This window comes from Haplochromis burtoni, unplaced genomic scaffold (genome assembly GCF_018398535.1).
Source record: "Haplochromis burtoni strain Fernald_Lab_line unplaced genomic scaffold, NCSU_Asbu1 Contig_140, whole genome shotgun sequence".
Taxonomy (NCBI): Eukaryota; Metazoa; Chordata; class Actinopteri; order Cichliformes; family Cichlidae; genus Haplochromis; species Haplochromis burtoni.
Window position 1 is genome coordinate 1374098 of NW_024582501.1, and position 17902 is coordinate 1391999.

Sequence of the window (17902 nt, forward strand, 5' to 3'; positions counted from 1 at the left end):
CTTTAGTCACACCACCATAGGCTTAGGCTGCTGAGGGCTTCCTACAGAGCACTGAGTGTTTCTTCTTCACTCACCCTTCACTCTCTGAGCTTACACACCACTCTGGATTTAATCATTATTTATTATTACTTGGCTCTCTTCCAGAGTGTGTTTTTTTGTCCCGTCTTCCTCCCATCACCCGCAACTCGTCACGACAGATAGCTGCCTCTTCCTGAGCCTGGTTCTGCCAAAGGTGTCTTCCTGTTCATAACAAGTTTTTCCTTCCCAGTATTGCCAAGAGGCTGTTCACTTAGTGATAATTTGATTGTTGGGGATTTCTCTGTATGTTCATTGAACAAATTCCACATCATGGTCAGGCACCTTATTGACATCATGCAGCCCAAGGATACCCTGAGAACCTCTGGCTTTCAGGCAATGCTGGCATGTTAAAAAGAATGTGATCACAGAATTTATTCTAAATGCTTTATTACTCTAACAAATTAAATAAGAACATATAATACAAGGTGTCTCGAGTGTTTGATTACAATATAGCCTATTATTAACATTATTTAAATACAGTATCCAATGTCATTGAGTTTTACTGCAGCATTTAAACTAATATTCCTCAACATTATCCCACATCTTCTGAGGCTTTTCAGCAGAAATTTCAAGTTTGAGGTTTCAGGTGTCAGAAAACAGTTTCTCAGGCGATCATAACTGTGCATATAAGGAAAAAGTGGTGGTCAGTATGTTTACATCAAGAATTATTTTTTTTAAATCAATGTAAAAAGCAAAAGAGGGACTGAAGTATTCAGATTTGAGTTAATGTAGTTTAACCCGCCCTCTGAGCGGAAAAATATTTGCTTTCAGTGCTAAAAACAAGAACCACAAATGCTAATCGTGTTAGCATTGGTTTCAACACGTGACCCTCAATAAGCAGAATTACAATACAGGAACTAACAACTGAAACAGCTCTTACAGTATGTTATGTGGTCTGCTTGGTTCACGTTAACTTTGAATTGGAAACAAATGTATTACAACTTACAGTACATAAATTGAGGGATTATCAGAGTACTGATAGAAAATCTGAAACCTTAACTATGAATGTTTATGTAATGATATTCAGGCTGTGTTTAGGATTTCCTCAAACTGACAGCTTGATTAACAATCAACCACTTTCCACTTTGAAAACACAGTTTACATTTTAACAGCCCAATTAAATGTCTCCTGACCGAACTGTTGAGTCCTTGCTTCTTTTCTTTGTTTTACTCACTGACAGTCATGGCTGTCTTGGACAAATTATCGCTGAAAGTGCATTGGCTGCACAACATCTCCGTAAAGTGTAATGGGATGATTAAGCAAGGACTGATCTCAGAGATGTATGGTACAGACACCAATATTTCAGAATAACTTTTTAAGTGATACTAACTAGCCCACAACAAAGAAAATGGAAGATTAGGGGCACTGTACTACACAACTTGTACTTTCTTCCAAATTTCTTCACATCTCCAACCTTCCTGATTAAGAACAGGCAAGATTTTATGAGCAACGTGACATAAATCTAAAGAGAAAACAAAGCTTGTTGTAATCACTGCCATGTCAAAACTGGAAAAAAAAGTGCAATAAAATTATCCACAATGTGATGAATCCATAGTAATGTGTCTGGAGCATCTAGGCATGTGCCACTCATCCTCCAAGGTTTGGCCTCCTGTGGTGACTTAACGTTACTCTCACAAGATCCAACTTTAACTGCTTTTTTGTGTTTTGCTTTGTTTTGTTGTGTTGTTTTTTAAGCTTGGATCAGGACACCATAGGCTTCTTGTTTTAGCCCAGCATTGCAATCAAAATCTTCATGTTTCTCCAAACTGATGAGTGCCCAGTGTGCTTTTCGGCCCCTGTAATACCTTTTTCCTTTTACTTGGCAGCAGTTGGCTGAGAAACACTGAATCTGAGGACCAAAGAAATGGTGAGAGAAGCAGAATGAATAAATGAGAATAAAAAATACAATTTCCTTTTTTTTCCTTTCCAAAAAAAAGAGGAAAGGTTATTACAGTCATTGTAAAAGCAGACATGTGACTGCAATGCGACTAAGTAATGTGTGTTGTGCTGTGATTCTTCTACCTTGTGATCTAGTGACTGGTAGGAAACGGGCCATGTGTGTTGATGGACTGTTGCAGCTTCTCTTCTTTGGCTCTTCTGCTGTGGCAAAGCTGGAAAACAAAACCAAAGTCATCTGAAGTTTCCCCTTAAAATGTTAAATGCAGTACTTCCTATAACATTCACACCTAACAATAATTTACAATAAATTACAATAGAGCCAAATGCAGTAAATATGGCACAAATTAAAACTATAATTTTTTAAAAAGTGTCAGGAGGTTCAATAAAACCTCTATTTTTAAACAATTAAAAATCTCTGTCAATTATTTCATGGTTCAGTTTTTAAAAGGTTAAAAAAAGCCAACACGTAACACTAGAACAGCCACGCGGCATCATTTTTACCCACTGATGCAACAGTATCAACAAAAGCAAAGATTTCACTTCTTGAATAAGTTTTTTTAATTACTTTCTCCAATGATAACAAATAAAAGAAGCTACTTTCAGCTTTCCCTTGCCACAAGGGGTCAACACAGCGGGTAGGCTTTGCATGATAGATTGGTCATTATCATGACCGTCATCAGCCTCTCTCCAGTTCCTTACAAGTTTAACACCCTGTTTGCATCCCATTCAAAACTCAAAAAAATGATTTTTTATCCAACTTTTTTATCCTCTTTTTATGTATCGTTCAATCAAACCCAGCTAACTCTGACTCATATAACAAAACATGAATGAAACATGAATTAAAAAACAGCATAAAAATGACTCCTGGCCAATTCTAGGTATAAATGTTTTTTTGTCGTTCTTGCTGTTGTTAGCATCTCACTGTTCTTTTTTCCATGAAGCTGTTCAGGAATTCGTCAATGTCAATGCGTCCTTCCAGGAAGTTTTCAGCCGTCTCCTCTGACTCCTCCTCTGCCTGGTGAGCTGCGACTTTTAACCGAGCCTGTAGAGTGCTTAGACTGCAACTCTGGTAGGGAGTAAAATAAAAAAACAAAGACAAAACATAAATGAAATACAAAATGATCAAAGAGCGTTTACAGGCAAACATGTCTGGGTTGATATCTATAAGCTCTTCTTTAGAGTATTGCTCAATCTAATGAGTACTGTTAAACAAATCCTTTTTTCTGACAGTGAAGGGACCTTGTATTGGCCAAGTCAAGTAAAAAGACAATGTAAAATCTTCAGGATAACCTGCTGAAAGATTAAAGTAACTGTATGTATATATTTGAGCCTTTAATGTATACTTTTGACCTTGTGTGGATTAAAGAAAATTCAAAAGAAATTCAAACTTATGCACCCAATACTTGCTATTTAAAGTGAATAAAGATATATGCTGTGCAATCATTAAACCCTGGAAAAGTCAATTAAAAGCCAAAAAAATCACCACAACGTTCACGTCATTGATGAGTGTATATAAACCTCTGACCACAACTGTAGCAGACCGACATGTAGTCACCAATTAAGTCTGTATCTTATATCTTACTTTTTCTTTTTGTGCTTTGTTTTCTGGAAACTAAGCAGTCAATCAAGCTTAGCTTAACCCTCCTGTTAAGTTGGTTTCCAGGAACACCAATTATGCTCCTGGGTTAATTTGACCCGGGGCAAATTTACTCATCAAAAAGTGTCAGAAACACTAGCATTGATTATTTTACAATTTTCTTTTATAATTTTGATTTTTTTTTTGTTTTCTGTAGTGATGCAGATGACATGTGACATCTCTTCTGTTCTGGGTCAATCTGACCCGTAACATAACAGGAGGGTTAAGTAACAAAGAGTACTACAATTACACAGTTAAACAATTCACAAGTTACACAGTATATTAAACAACCCAAGCTCAGTTTTAATCAACAAAATGATAAATCAGGATTGGAATAAACATATGAAAATGTTAAAACTCTCATTTCAAGACATGTATTTGCACTAAACATGTATTACATGTAAAACCAGAGTGTGCTGGTGTGGCCATTTACCTCATTGAGTTCGTGCTGTCTCTGCATCTTTGTTTCAAAAGCTGACTTCATCTGAGTCAGCTGTTCATACTGTTAGCACAAGAGACAAAAACACATAATGAGCAGCAGGACAATGGCATGAACGAATATGTGAGCTATGTGTGTATGACACAGAGAGGAGACCGTGCCTTTGCAGTTACTGCGCCTAAACTCTGAAACCGTCTGCCTTTTCAAATTCTGACCTCTCTAACATTTTGAAAACCTGTCTGAACACACCTCTTTAATCCCTAGCTTTTTACGGTGACTGAGTTGTTTTGCTTTTGTGGCTTATCTTCTATTTTTCTATATTGATGTATATATTTATTACTTTTCTATTTTTCAGTTAGTACAGCACTTTGGTCAAACTGCATTTTTTAAAATGTGCTTATAAATACACTGACTTGACTTGATTATGAAACAAAGAGGAATTACATATGAACTGACCTTGTAGAGCATCTCTTGTCTTTTTCCTTCCAGATGTGGCTCCATTTGAAGATTTTTCTCTGCAAAAACACATTGACACCAACTTAAATTAGAGTTTCACTTTCCTATGACTCGCAAGACCATCTATGAGAACAGGGGGGGAACTTACTGGCCATGTCCAGTATACTGTTGACCAACTCTTCTTTATCAGATGTGACCTGTTTCAATTGTGGCAAACTCACAAAAAACTTGAGCAACACATCTTCATTTTCAGACATATCTGACAACTGTGTCAGGCTGGGGGTGGATAAAGAAAAAAGTGGATAAATGGGCAGATATGTGAGAGTAATTATTTGATGTGTGTACCCACTTACAAAAAACATGAAAAGCCTGTAACTTTTATTGTAGGTTCATTTTAATGGATAGAGACAGAATATTAACCAAAAACCTCAATGGAGTGAAGTCATTGTGTACGCTTAGAAGAAAAAAACAACGTATAACGTTTTAACTGCTTCTTGACTGTCGGGTTGGTGCACTTTGGGTTATACTCAGCAGATTTCATACTCCAAACATGGCTCGTTGAGCTGAGCCCTAGCATTTTCTGCCAGTTCTGAATCATTTAGATCAGCGGTCCCCAACCCCCGGGCCTCGGACCGGTACCGGTCCGTGAGTTGTTTGGTACCGGGCCGCGAGAGTTGAGGCTCAGGTGTGAAATGTATGGTTTTCAGCGTTATTTTGTTATCGTTTTTATCGTTAACTCTGTTTTCCTGGGTCTTTTCACGTGTGTTATGAATAAATCTTATTTTTTTCGGTACCGGTACTGGTTTTATTTTGTTGTATTTATCCGCGACACCTTAAAGGCCGGTCCGTGAAAATATTGTCGGGCATAAACCGGTCCGTGGTGCAAAAAAGGTTGGGGACCGCTGATTTAGATGTTCACTAACAAACTTAGGACATGCCTCTACATGTGCTGAAATATTTAAGTCATTTATGGCAAGAGTCTTACATGGTGTTCTGTCTTCAGATCACTAACAAGTTCTTCCTGTGTAGTTTCAGGTTGATCCACCACCTTTCTCATGATCATGCTCCCCCCCTGGAGCAAGATTTTTATAGTTCTAGATTTTCCAAATACTTTTTGGAGATTTTTCTGCATTTTGGGTTGATAATCTGTCTCTCACCATTAAAATGAAAAATTAGACACTATCGCTTTCTTTGTAAGTGAGCAACTTATAAATTCAGCATTATTTATAATTATTTCCATCACTTTACATAAACAGTGGGTAAGATATTGAATACATCAATAATGGTATGAAATAATGTTTGTCACGAACAAACATTTCACACTGTGCAAACATTTTAATTTGAAATCATTAAGGAATACTTTACTTCATGTCACAGAGTTCAGGAAAAGACTCAGGAATCTCAGGCATCTTGTACACGTGTCCATTTAGTCTAGTCTAGAAGAAACAGAAGTTATATATTCACATCACAATCTTCAGTGTATTAATGTCTGAACACTAGAGCTGCGTCGGACTGTCCAATGCTAGTTCGCTGAGTAATTTTGTCTGATGCTATCTGCTTCTTCCTGTAATGTGTAATGTGCATGCACTAGTGGCACTAATATTGGCCAGCATGAGATTAAGTTTTATTTGAGTGACCTAGAAAGTCCGCATTAGTTGTATGGAGTGTTAATGACAGCGCAAGTTGTAGATCTGTTGGCAGGACACCATGGCTTGTTTCCCAAGCTTGGATTTTTTCTTTATTTGCTGATTTGTTTTGTTTTCACTTTTGGTTTAACTCTGGTTAGGTTCATGTGCTGAAAACTACTTGATTAGGTTCAACAAAAAGTTCTGGTTTGGGGTAAAATACATCCTTGAGTTCCACCAATTACCTTTAAATTTGGCCAATTTCCCCATCAGTGACATTTTCTCAACCATTCGTGGGTTGCTTCCAGCCTGGCTAATGTTTACATTTACAAAGCAATCTTTATTAAACAGAATTTGTGCTGGAAGCAGTCCAGAACCTGGGATATAGGTGGAGGAACCTACAAATTTTTGATCAATGCTTTTATCTGGTTGGGGAAGGTGATGCTTTGCTTGCTATATGCTTGACTGTTACCATTCCATTTTAATACACTGTGCATCAATTGCATACCTCTGAATCTCCAATAGGTACAGGCAGTGGCAGGTCAGAAATTATTCCATATGGCGCTGGAGCTCGAGGGGGCCCAAGGGCACTATCGACCCCTGGGTGAGGCATTGGCGCAGGGGCTGGACCAGAAGGTGGTGTCTGACTGGGTCCCATGTGGCGAGAACCAAAGTGAAAAGCCGGATTGGGGTAAGGTGCTATACCTGAAGATTTGTACATACTGCTCCAGTGAAAAAAGGAAAGAATGAAAGGCATAACATCAATGTTTAAATGATGTGGACAAAATATATCGAACTGCTTTTTAGAACCACTTTAAAATAATATTTAAAATAAGACCACACTTGAAAAATATACGAACTTTCTTAGAATGCCATAAGAAAGTACTGAGAAATAAGTGTCTTATATTCTCAATGACAGAAGGAGGAGACTTACTAAGGAAAGCCAGAAGGACCGCTAGACATCAAGGCGGGAGGACTTTTCCAGAACTCGTCAAGCAGACTTTGGATGACCTTTCCCAGGTCTGAGTGCATCCCAAACTAGAACATATATAACAACAACTAAATACAGTAACATGGATAAAATTAAAGCATGAATTAACAGAAGAACCTAAAATAAGTGGATTTACTTCACAATGAACCAATGAAAGAAACAGAAAAAAGCAAACAAGTACATGTTTTTGCAGCTGATGAACACCTGGTTTATGTGCACAGCTGTGCATCGACGACAGCTCCCCACTCTATCTGGATCAATTTAATTATGTATTAAATTATTTTTTAAAATTTGGTTACATTCAAGATGCTTTCTAAAGTATGCTATTTATTTATTTGTGTGTGCAGATGATGTATTATAGCTTTAGAACACTGGATTACGTATACGTATTTCCAAGTAAACTGGATAATAGAATTAGACTATTCTTCTTGGTTGAAGACACAGAGCATTTGATCGGTGGTGAGAAGACCTACTGCTCAGGCTTGGAAACCCCCTGACTTTAAGTTACTTATTTCACTTTCACTTTTAGTCAGATGAGAAATGTAGTTATCTTGGACACTACCATGAGTAATGATCTTTCAACTTGTCCTGCTGCTTTCACAGCAATGCTGTCACTTTGCAGCGTTTTACTTCCCTTTGTTTCTCTCTCTCTTTTTTTCCACACAGATCATTGAAAAACAGAAGCAAAAAAGAAAACCACACACACATTTGTGCAATGACACTTTAAACAAAAAAAGTGTTATCTGTGTCATTTTAAGTATTGATTCAGGATGCCATAATTTATAATTCTTGTTTAAGATCTGAAAAAAAACCTCTTTAATTCTCAAAAGCTACTTACATTAGTGATGAGGGGGCTCTTGATCATAGTGCCATTATTGCTGTCCACTAAATGATGACCAACAGGGGGAAAGACACTAACCACTGGTTTCTCCTGCGGGAACTGAGGAGGCAGCAAACTGAAATGAAGGGTAACAAAAGAGAAGTGTTTAACTTAGTTAACATTAAAGGGTTTAACTATCAACAATTTACAGCCCAGATAATATAATCTAGTTATGATGTAGTATTGCTGGATAATCAATAAACATTACTTGATAATCAATAGGAAACAAGTCAATTATGCAGGAAGCAAATGAGAACTTCACTGATAAACAAAGAAACAGACTTTATAAGAGCAGGATTATTGAAAATGTAGGTATTTATTGTGTCATAAATTTTGTTCTTGGGATTAGTAAAACCTGTGTTTACCTGCTGTTACATGCCAAAGTGGCATCTGTCAAAAAATGTTTATGGCAAATACAGTTCTCAAATACCCAGACCCAAACCAATTATTGGACAGTCCTCCACACCTATAAAGCATATATTATATATATTATATAACCCCATATTTTCTTTATAGGTGACAAAAATAGAAGCAGAAATGGGAGTGAATGTGTGACAAAGGTTTTTCCTAAGAGCTCTCACAAACATTTGACTACCTAATGCGAGAGTTACTAGAGCCTATGGCACATATTTGGGTTCTCAACCGGCTTTACTAGTTTTTCTTGTCTCATCTTCTTTGTGGAAATCTGAAAATTTCTATCTTGTTTCTCGTGTAATGTTAGCCTTCTTTTGTATTAATTTACAGTCAGATTTCAATCAGTGGTGTAAGTACAGACTGACTTTGAGGCACACAAACCATTGTCTGTTGATAATCTGAAATTACTGTATGCAGTGTGACAAAAAGTTTCAGAAAAGAGGCCCATAAAATCCAAAATCCTTTTTGGCCTAACCCATGTTGACCGTCATAATGCTGGGTATGTTTAAGCAGCCTCCAGCATGGCTGCTATTATTCCCATTCTGACCACTCTTTTAAACTGACCCAAATTTCATCTGAAAAAACACGGCTGGTTATAACAGGCTCTGGCTACAATACAGCAGTTTGCAGTCCACAGTCTCCAAGCCTGAAGGCAATGCGGTACATGAGATGCTATTATCATTACCCAATGGTGTGAGACTCCCAGTGCAAAGTTCAATGCAATTACTGAAAATAAAAACCAAGCAGAAATGCAAGAGAATATAATGATAGTAGTGAGAGATCTAAAAAAAAAAAAAAAAAAAGCAGCCAGATGTATATGAGAAAATGACCTTCAATGTGAGCTTAGGTAAGGCTCTTTGTTTTCACAGACATACAATTAGAACTTTTTGACCCCACCTGGTAGGTGTATAAATGTACTCACATGTTAACACTAATGGTTGAATTGTTGACTGTGAATGGTATTCTGTATTCCACATCCTTCTGGATTTCTGCAAGGCTGTAAAACAGGAACAGGGCCAAAAATTTGAAGATTTATCAACATGCAATCAAAAGAAGATGCAAAAGAAGAATTATACACCTACGGTCAAGGTTTATGAAATTCTGCTAGTTTGAAGAGCAAATGATAGATTCAGTATTTATCCTCACCCAACAAATTCTGTCGGTGAGGGATTAAATGGCACAGAAGGTGAACATAGTTTTCATGAATAAGTAAATGCAATCTATTTATGGTACTTAGTAGTTGATCGCTGGGGAAAAGGTAGGAAAAAAAAAAAGAGTTGTTTCACAAAAAAGAGCAATTAATACACTTGACATGTTAGGTTTTAAAATCACACACAAGTGTCTGTCAGTGTCTGATAATAATGAACTTTCCCTTCCACTGCCTCTAATGCTGCTGATACCACTATTTATCTGAATAACTGCAGTTTCACCAGATAAACTGCACCAGTGAAATGATGGAATAATTGTAATGCCACACTGTTTATAAAATCACAACTTGAAAAAATAGGGCAAAGAAGGTTCATGTTGAAGTTGGTCCGGAAGTCAATATAAGGGGTTTAAACAGTCAGCACCCCAAAAAATCAATTACCATGTCAAAGCAGCGTGTAGAAAACCTTAACCTTACACCTAGTAACATCAGTGTCATCATATGAGAAGCATTCAACAGAGCTCCATAGCATCTAAAAGCACATGATCTGCATTTGATATGCTTGGTTCCTTCTCAGAAACTGTGTAATCCCTTTTCTTTGTCACACACGTGGCATAATTCGCATTAGGAGGGAGAAGACTGTGACTCCTCAAGAAATGAACCACAACAGTGGGTTTATGGTGGCTTACGCTGGAAACATTCGTTGATAAACAAAGGCTAATACTTTAATCTCCACTTCTCAGTAACAAGCTCATTTTAAAACTACATGCATGGCAAACACATGACCACAGGACATGTTCAGCCAGGAGCCCTAAAAATAGACCCTGTCATTTAATGCTAACATAGCACGCGCTAATTAGCCATGAGAAAAGGCTAGCAAGATTAGCTTACAAACCAGACTAAGGGGCTTCACAAAAGTGGGTTTACCTAAAATAGTATTACATAATTTGAATATTTAGAGAACAGATGGGATAAATGTGGTCGATAATAAACGAAAAGTTGGTTGCTAGCATGAGGTACTTTTAACTTAACTATGAGAAGTAGCTAGCTCTGAGAAGTAAACAGCAGGTGTGTTGGTAAACTGAGTGAGGGTGTTTTCTATTTAACCCCATTAAAATGTTCAGGAAACATCGTGGTGACCATAAAACAATCTCACGGGTCGGGTTTTGGGGTGACGGATCGTTATTACCTCGGGTGGGCAGCTTTTAGGGACTCGATCTGCCGCTGTCTCTGTTGCTGTAAGCTGTTCAGAGGAGGGAGAGATCCAGAGCCTTTGGAGGTTGGGAAAAACCAGTTCATTCTCTTCTGGAGAAACCACTGACCGGACTTGGCGAATCTAAAGGCCGACTAAAAACGAAGAAGAAATGGAAGAGAAAGTCAGCATGAGCGGTACACGGTGTGGAGATTTGCGGCGCTGACCGCTGTTAGCTGTTTGACTCTCGGTTTCTCGTCCTCACAAGGTGTACTTTCTGTATATGTTACAAAGTCGGATGGCATATCCTCATTTGTTGGTTAAAGTGTCAGTTCCGGTTTATCTCCCAAGAGCTGTGTGTAAATGTCACCCAGTCATTAATATCATGCGAGAGATTAAGGCTAAAGGAAGAAAACAACCTAGCTAATAACAGCTTGATCAACTTATTTACGTGTTACGTCACGCAAACGCCTACGTAGAGCGCAACTTCCTGTTTTCAACCTTTTTTCACAATAAAATATAAGAATAACATATTTTTGGGGATTGGACCTTATAATAAACTATATGAGATTTAAGAATAAAGCAGCAAAACCATGTTAAAAATGCAATTTTTTTAGTAACATAAATGATCATTTTGTGAGTGTTAAAACGTTTTAGGGTGAGCACGGGTCCCTCTTTATGTAGGACTCCACTACATTTTTATCACTTGTCCCACACATTCAGATATTGTTCCAAATTTTTGTTTTTAAAATCCATCCTCTAGGATGCATATTCTTCTAAAGTGTGAAGAAAGTAGCAATTTCACCATTGGTCTTCTCCCTTTTTTGTCAGTTATTTCTGAGTCTAACAAGAAACCTGTAGCTAAAAAGGAAAACAGGTCCAATCTGAAAGAAATAGGCAGCTGCAATGTGAGAATGTAGATAGTCAGAATTTGATGGTAGTCTGTAGGATGACTTAAGAAATCAAGAAGAAGTAGCAAGTGAAGGCAGACACAAGGATTTAATAGTGGAAGCTTAAGAAGGAATAACGTTGCACAGGGAAAAATTGTCACAGGCTCTGGGTGGTAGGGAAGAGTTCCCAGATATCTGGAAGTGGTAGAGCTGAAGTGGTGAAGGAAATTGCCAAAATGGTTTTTGGTATTTTCTCTGGATAGAGAAAAGAAGACAAGGAGGTTTTGCGGTGAATATGGAAATGCAGGAAAGTATTCAAAAGAAGAGGTTAACAAATAAATAGTAAGCTTATCAGGGAGATGAAGAAAGTCAACAGGAGTACCGGGAGGGTTTTGATCCTAGTGATTTGCTAAGTGATGATGATGATAATTTTTAAAGTTGACACAAAGTATATTAAAAAACCAAAACACTCCAAAAAACTCCAAAACTCAAAGAGGTTTTCAAAGGTGGTTGAAAAATGTCCCAATAATTTATCTCACAACTGATCATACTCAGGTGTACAGTTTAGATTTTATTCTTTGCACTGACAATACTTCATCCAGTTCCACTGTATATATATATAGTGACGATAAAGATTATTGTACTTATCAGTCCTAGCATAACTAAGTCAACATAACTTTAACTTAATTCTTGAGTATGCCCATCAACTTTCAGTTTCTTAAAGATAATTTAATACATATTATAATGCAACACAATTACCAACCATTCAAGCAAACATGGCATATATTTTTTTTCTTAAAATATGGGAATCAAATACAGGGCAGAAGGCCAAGGCATGCTGGATCCCCCACCCCAAGATCACGATTCATGGTGAACATGTAACACTTCTTATCACATACTTTTGAAACATTTTTATCTCAAACATTTGCTCAAAAGTTTGGATTTAAACTAAAGTGCATTTAAAGTACGAAATTGTAAAACCAAAGCCAACCTTCTTTAAAACATATTTCCTTCCTTTATGCTCCATAACAAGGCAAAGTGAAATTATTTAAAACAGTTGCTTTATGCCCAGAAGAGACAACCATCTGTGTTTTTAGCCCTTGTGATAAAAACCGGAGCTTTAAACACTTGAAACTATTTTTATCTTTAAATCCTTTCTATGACCACTCAGACCATATTCCCTTCATCAAAACTACATTGAACTATAACTTTCACAAAAGCAAGATCAATCTACTGATAAAAATATTTTTTGGCAACACCAATTTGGAAACATTTATGTTGTTCGTGTTCAAAAATTTGATAGGAGTAAAAGATAATTTGGACCTGTTTTTGTTTTTGTTTTGTCAACAAAAGGGGATGATAAAACCATGGAGATGGCATCAGTTTAAAAGAGACAAGTGGATGGTTCACTCACAATATTATTTTTCTTTACTTCATACACAGTCCCTGTAAATGCTTTCTAGGCTTGGTAATGCAATTCCCAGCAACTTACTTGCTATCATTACTGTCTTTCTAATTGCCTTTTTCTGTCCCTCAGAGGCATTTCCAAACAAACAGTACAGAAATTCAACACACTTTCAACAAAAGCCCAGCAGAACATGTAAAGCATTTTAGACTTTGAAGGCTAAAAGTTTCTGCAAAAATATAAATTCAATGCCTGTCTTATTTAAATAACTCAGAAGTCGCATATAACTTTTCAGGTATTAGTAAAGGGCAAGTGTCTGGAAAAACAATTACACAATGTTTTCCTCTTCAGCTTTCTTAAAACAACTCAGATCATACTCACTTCAATTCTGTAAAGAAGCACAGAACAATCATGAATGACAAAAAACACATGACAGAATCATGACTGTTTGTCAGCTTCATACTTCAATGGAAATATCATAGCAAACCATGTTGGTTTGCAAGACCATACACTCTACAAACACATCAAATAAAACACCATAGGAATGATCCTTCAAAGTATAGCCTTAGAAAAATGGCGGGCAGAAAGAGCTAGCGATTCCCAGGACTATTCTCACTCATAGTTTGCCTCAGCTGTCAAACATGGCCAAAGTCTTGAGTTAATGAGAAGTTAATGAACTATCACTGTTGTACGTAACTACAGCAACATTAGCTCAGATAAAGCTGCTTTTAAAGTTGATTACGTAACATTTAAATCCAGTTTTGAGAGCCTTGATGCTCGGTAAAAGTATTTTAATATAATACCATTTACTCAATCCAAAATCTGTTGCTGCCATTACTGTGATCGTTTTCCAGAAAGTTAAAATTTGAAAATGACCCAAAATCATAAATAGCGCACATTTCAGATGCAGTTGTTCACATGACCATTAAATGTCACACCGTCTTAGATCGTGACCAAAGCACATAACTACCTATGTAGAAGTAATCACCAAACCAAAAAAAAGAAAACAAACAAAAACACACTTTTGCTTTATTCTTTAATTATTCTAGAGCCACTCTGAACATATTCCCTTTCTCACTGCTCTACAGTAGAGCAATAAGCAATCATCCATGACAGAGAACATGTGCAGTACAGCACTACTCCATCAGCTTCATGCTCAAAAGGGAATATCACAGCTCATCATCGTGGTTAGCGAGACCATACACGCTACAAACACATTCCTCAAGTCAAAAACTAAAGAAATGATCCCTGAAAGTATAGTCTTAACAAAACTGCGGATGGAAACCACAAGTCACTCTCAGTACAATTATTCTCACTCAGGGTGTTGATCTTTTAGAAATCGTCTTATTATCTAATGTTACTGTTTGTCTGTTTGTTATGAGTTATGAGTGTCTAGGGTGCCAACCTCCGCCACACCTCGAGGTGCTGACAAAGGACACATTTTACATAGAACAGCACACAACATACATAGAACCAAATTTCAAACTGCATTTACTTCTCATTATCTGAGCTGATGTTACTGTTTGACCTGTTTTGACAGCTGAGGCAAACCATTAGTGAGAGTGACTGTCCTGGGAATCACTAGCTCTTTCTGGGCATTACTTAGCTAAGACTGTACTTTTAGGGATTGTTTCTATAGTTTTTGATTTAAGGGTTGTGTTTCTAGCGCGTATTGACTTGCTATAATTAGCTGCGATGTTTCCTTTTTTGAGCTTTGATGAAGAGAATATGATCTGAGTGGTTATTAGACAATCCTTTAACCACAGAAAACACAGGTTCAGCCATCCCATGCAAGCCCCTTCATATGTAAGCAGAGTAGTTGCTGTATTAACAAATCAGAAAAAAAAACTTGTCGAAAGTCTCTATATGAACTGTTCTTCTTTTTTTAGTGAGTAACAGCAACGAGTCTGTTGAACAAGAATTTCTTACACTTGGACTAAATGTTGTCAGTGTACCAGCTCTTCAAGCAGGTCAAGACATCTAGTGGCCACTTGTATTATTGGTCTCAGATAATAGCTTGTTGAAATAAAAACCAAGATTTGCAGATACACAAGTGCAAGGGAGCATAATGTGTGATCTATAAATAGCAGCCAGAGGTGTACAAGAAGAAGACCTTAAATGTGAGATTGGCCAAACTTTGATCAAGTAGTGCTCTTTGTTTTAATCCCACATGATAGGCGGACAAATGGACTTGCATGTTAATCTAGTCATCTAGTGCCCACTTGTATTATTGGTCTAGGGTTAACAATTTATTAGATTTAATTTCAGCTTAGCACTGACCTTTACTTGACCATTTAAAACCAGAAATTACCAGATGGAAAAAAAACCAGCAACACAACACAGGACTTCCACTCTTATCTGATTCACTATCTCACTGAGCCACAGGAAAGTAATAATGAGCTATTAAACAGATAAATGTTACACAAATTTTTCAGTGCCTGTTTAACACTTCTATAACCACTCTGATCATATTCCCTTTCTTACTGTTCCACAGTAGAGCAATAAGCAGTCATCAATGACAAAGAACACGTACAGCACAGCACTACTTCATCAGCTTCATGCTCAAAAGAGACTATCACAACTCATCATCGTGGGTAGCAAGACCATACACTCTAGAAACACGTTTCTCAAGGCAAAGCCTATAGAAATGATCCCTGAAAGTATAGTCTCAGGTTACAGGAGGGTTAAAACTGCATCTCATTCATGGTAGCATCATTCTTACTCATGGTTACTTCAGTGGCTCATCCAAAGATACTAGTGCTTTTCTTCCTTATTTTAAGAAATAGTTAAGAAATGTGCCACTAAAACACATTTGCCTGACCAATAAGTAAATAGATGCTACACAAATATTTTTCAGTGATTGTATTTTAACTCTTCTACAACCACTCTGAACATATTCCCTTCATCACTGCTCTGCAGTAGAGCAATAAGCATTCATCAATGATGAAACACCACAACACTATGTCATCAGCTTCATGCTCAAAAGAGAATATCGCAACTCATCATCGTGGTTAGCGAGACCATACACGCTAGAAACACATTTCTCAAGTCAGAAACTATAGAAATGATCCCTGAAAGTATAGTCTTAACAAAACTTAAGATGGAAACAACAAGTCACTCTCAGTACAATTATTCTCACTTAGGGTGTTGATCTTTTAGAAATCGTCTCATTGTCTAATGTTACTGTTTGTCTGTTTGTTATGATTTTTAGTATAGTGTGTCGTTCAATCATGAGTGTTTTAAAAAAATGGTCAAGCAAACTTCATTCTGAGAAATAAATTTTTAGATAAAATGTTAGATGTTGTATCTATTTCATGCTTAGAAGTAAGTATTACAAGTCATCATCGTGGTTAGCAAGACCATGCACTTTAGAAACACATTTCTCAAATCAGAAACTATAGAAAGTGTAGTCTTAACTTACATGAGTTTTAGTATAGTGTGTCATGCAATCGTGAGAGTTCTAAAAAATGATTAAGCAAACATCATTCTGGAAAATTAATTTTTAGATAAAAGTCACCAAATGTTGGGGGTAACGTATGGTTACACTGTAACCTTGGTTCTCTGAGCAAGAGACTATCTCTCAACCCCGTATATATGGAATATGTAACGGAGTGGAGAGAGATACTCTCAATATGATAGAGAACAGCTAGATTTTAAGCAATGAGAACAGAAAAAAATTCTCAGTCAGACAGGACTACGACTCATGAGGATGACTCAATTTGATTGCCACACCATAAACTTAAAAAAAAAATATCTCAAATCTATCAAATAAATAAGTAAATGTGTTTTAGTGGCACATTTCTTAACTATTTCTTAAAATAAGGAAGAAAAGCACTGGTATCTTTGGATGAGCCACTGAAGTAACTGTGAGTAAGAATGATGCTACCATGAATGAGATGCAGTTTTAACCCTCCTGTAACCTGAGACTATACTTTCAGGGATCATTTCTATAGGTTTTGTCTTGAGAAATGTGTTTCTAGAGTGTATGGTCTCGCTAACCACGATGATGAGTTGTGGTATTCTCTTTTGAGCATGAAGTTGATGACAAAAGTGTTGTGCTGTTTCATCATTGATGACTGCTTATTGCTCTACTGTGGAGCAGTAAGAGAGAGAATATGATCAGAGTGGTTGTAGAAGTGTTAAACAGGCACTGAAAAATTTGTGTAACATTTATCTGTTTAATAGCTCATTATTACTTCCCTGTGGCTCAGTGAGATAGTGAATCAGATAAGAGTGGAAGTCCTGTTTAAGATTAAAAAACTTGTGTTGCTGTTTTTTTCTATCTGGTGATTTCTGGTTTTAATGGTCAAATAAAGGTCAGTGCTAAGCTGAAATTATCTAATAAATTGTTAAACCTAGACCAATAATACAAGTGGGCACTAGATGACTTGATTAACATTCAAGTCCATTTGTCCGCCTATCATGTGGGATTAAAACAAAGAGCATTACTTGATCAAAATTTGGCCAATCTCACCTTTAAGGTCTTCTTCTTGCACACCTCTGGCTGCTATTTATAGATCACACATTATGTATGGGCAGAAATCTGTGCCATCAGAAACTTTTTGAATAAGTTAAATTTGAATTCTGAATTGTAACTTGAATAAATGCTTTTAAAAACTGAATATGAATTAGCCTAATTTGAAATTCAATTTATTGGTTCGAAAATGATCATCACTTAATTGAAATTGAATTTTATATTTTGAAAACGAATTCATTTGCTTTGAAACCGTATTTTATCCTTTAAAAATGTAGCTCTTGAATAATTTCAGATTCACTTCTCATCATTCAGTTTCAGTTCTACAATTCAATTTCAGTTCCAAAATTCAGTTTTTTGGGACTTACATCCGGTT

The 17902-nt window shown here is 36.7% G+C and overlaps 1 protein-coding gene, 5 non-coding genes and 1 pseudogene across 6 annotated transcripts; 2 read left to right on the forward strand and 5 right to left on the reverse strand.

Moving 5' to 3' along the window:
* Window positions 1-1801: 1801 nt before the first annotated feature.
* Window positions 1802-11232, reverse strand: vps37a (VPS37A subunit of ESCRT-I). The gene is made up of 12 exons (XM_005931277.2): window positions 10755-11232; window positions 9341-9415; window positions 7963-8080; window positions 7068-7171; window positions 6642-6855; window positions 5874-5944; window positions 4657-4784; window positions 4509-4567; window positions 4047-4115; window positions 2900-3043; window positions 2101-2189; window positions 1802-1927 (listed from the first exon to the last, which is right to left on the reverse strand). Exons 1-11 carry the CDS (start codon window positions 10862-10864, stop codon window positions 2109-2111), a joined length of 1173 nt encoding a protein of 390 aa, XP_005931339.2. The 5' UTR covers window positions 10865-11232; the 3' UTR covers window positions 1802-1927; window positions 2101-2108.
* Window positions 11233-13413: 2181 nt separating this feature from the next.
* LOC121815146 lies at window positions 13414-13619 on the reverse strand. The gene has a single exon (XR_006054817.1). It is a non-coding gene; the product is annotated as a small nucleolar RNA U3 (small nucleolar RNA).
* A 483-nt stretch (window positions 13620-14102) lies between these two features.
* On the reverse strand, window positions 14103-14316 carry LOC121815151. The gene has a single exon (XR_006054821.1). It is a non-coding gene; the product is annotated as a small nucleolar RNA U3 (small nucleolar RNA).
* A 344-nt stretch (window positions 14317-14660) lies between these two features.
* On the forward strand, window positions 14661-14794 carry LOC121815147 (annotated as a pseudogene).
* Window positions 14795-15508: 714 nt separating this feature from the next.
* LOC121815143 lies at window positions 15509-15722 on the reverse strand. Its single transcript, XR_006054815.1, has one exon. It is a non-coding gene; the product is annotated as a small nucleolar RNA U3 (small nucleolar RNA).
* A 211-nt stretch (window positions 15723-15933) lies between these two features.
* Window positions 15934-16139, reverse strand: LOC121815140. The gene has a single exon (XR_006054812.1). It is a non-coding gene; the product is annotated as a small nucleolar RNA U3 (small nucleolar RNA).
* Window positions 16140-16974: 835 nt separating this feature from the next.
* On the forward strand, window positions 16975-17181 carry LOC121815141. The gene has a single exon (XR_006054813.1). It is a non-coding gene; the product is annotated as a small nucleolar RNA U3 (small nucleolar RNA).
* Window positions 17182-17902: the final 721 nt, after the last annotated feature.

Excerpts from the sequence above, each read along its gene's own strand:
- vps37a (XM_005931277.2), bottom strand. The coding sequence starts at position 10,864 with ATGAACTGGTTTTTCCCAACCTCCAAAGGCTCTGGATCTCTCCCTCCT. Across the intron at positions 7,172-7,962 it reads AGAGCCCCCTCATCACTAAT|TTTGGGATGCACTCAGACCT; the intron begins GTAAGTAGCTTT and ends TATATGTTCTAG. Across the intron at positions 6,856-7,067 it reads GGTCCTTCTGGCTTTCCTTA|TATGTACAAATCTTCAGGTA; the intron begins GTAAGTCTCCTC and ends TCACTGGAGCAG.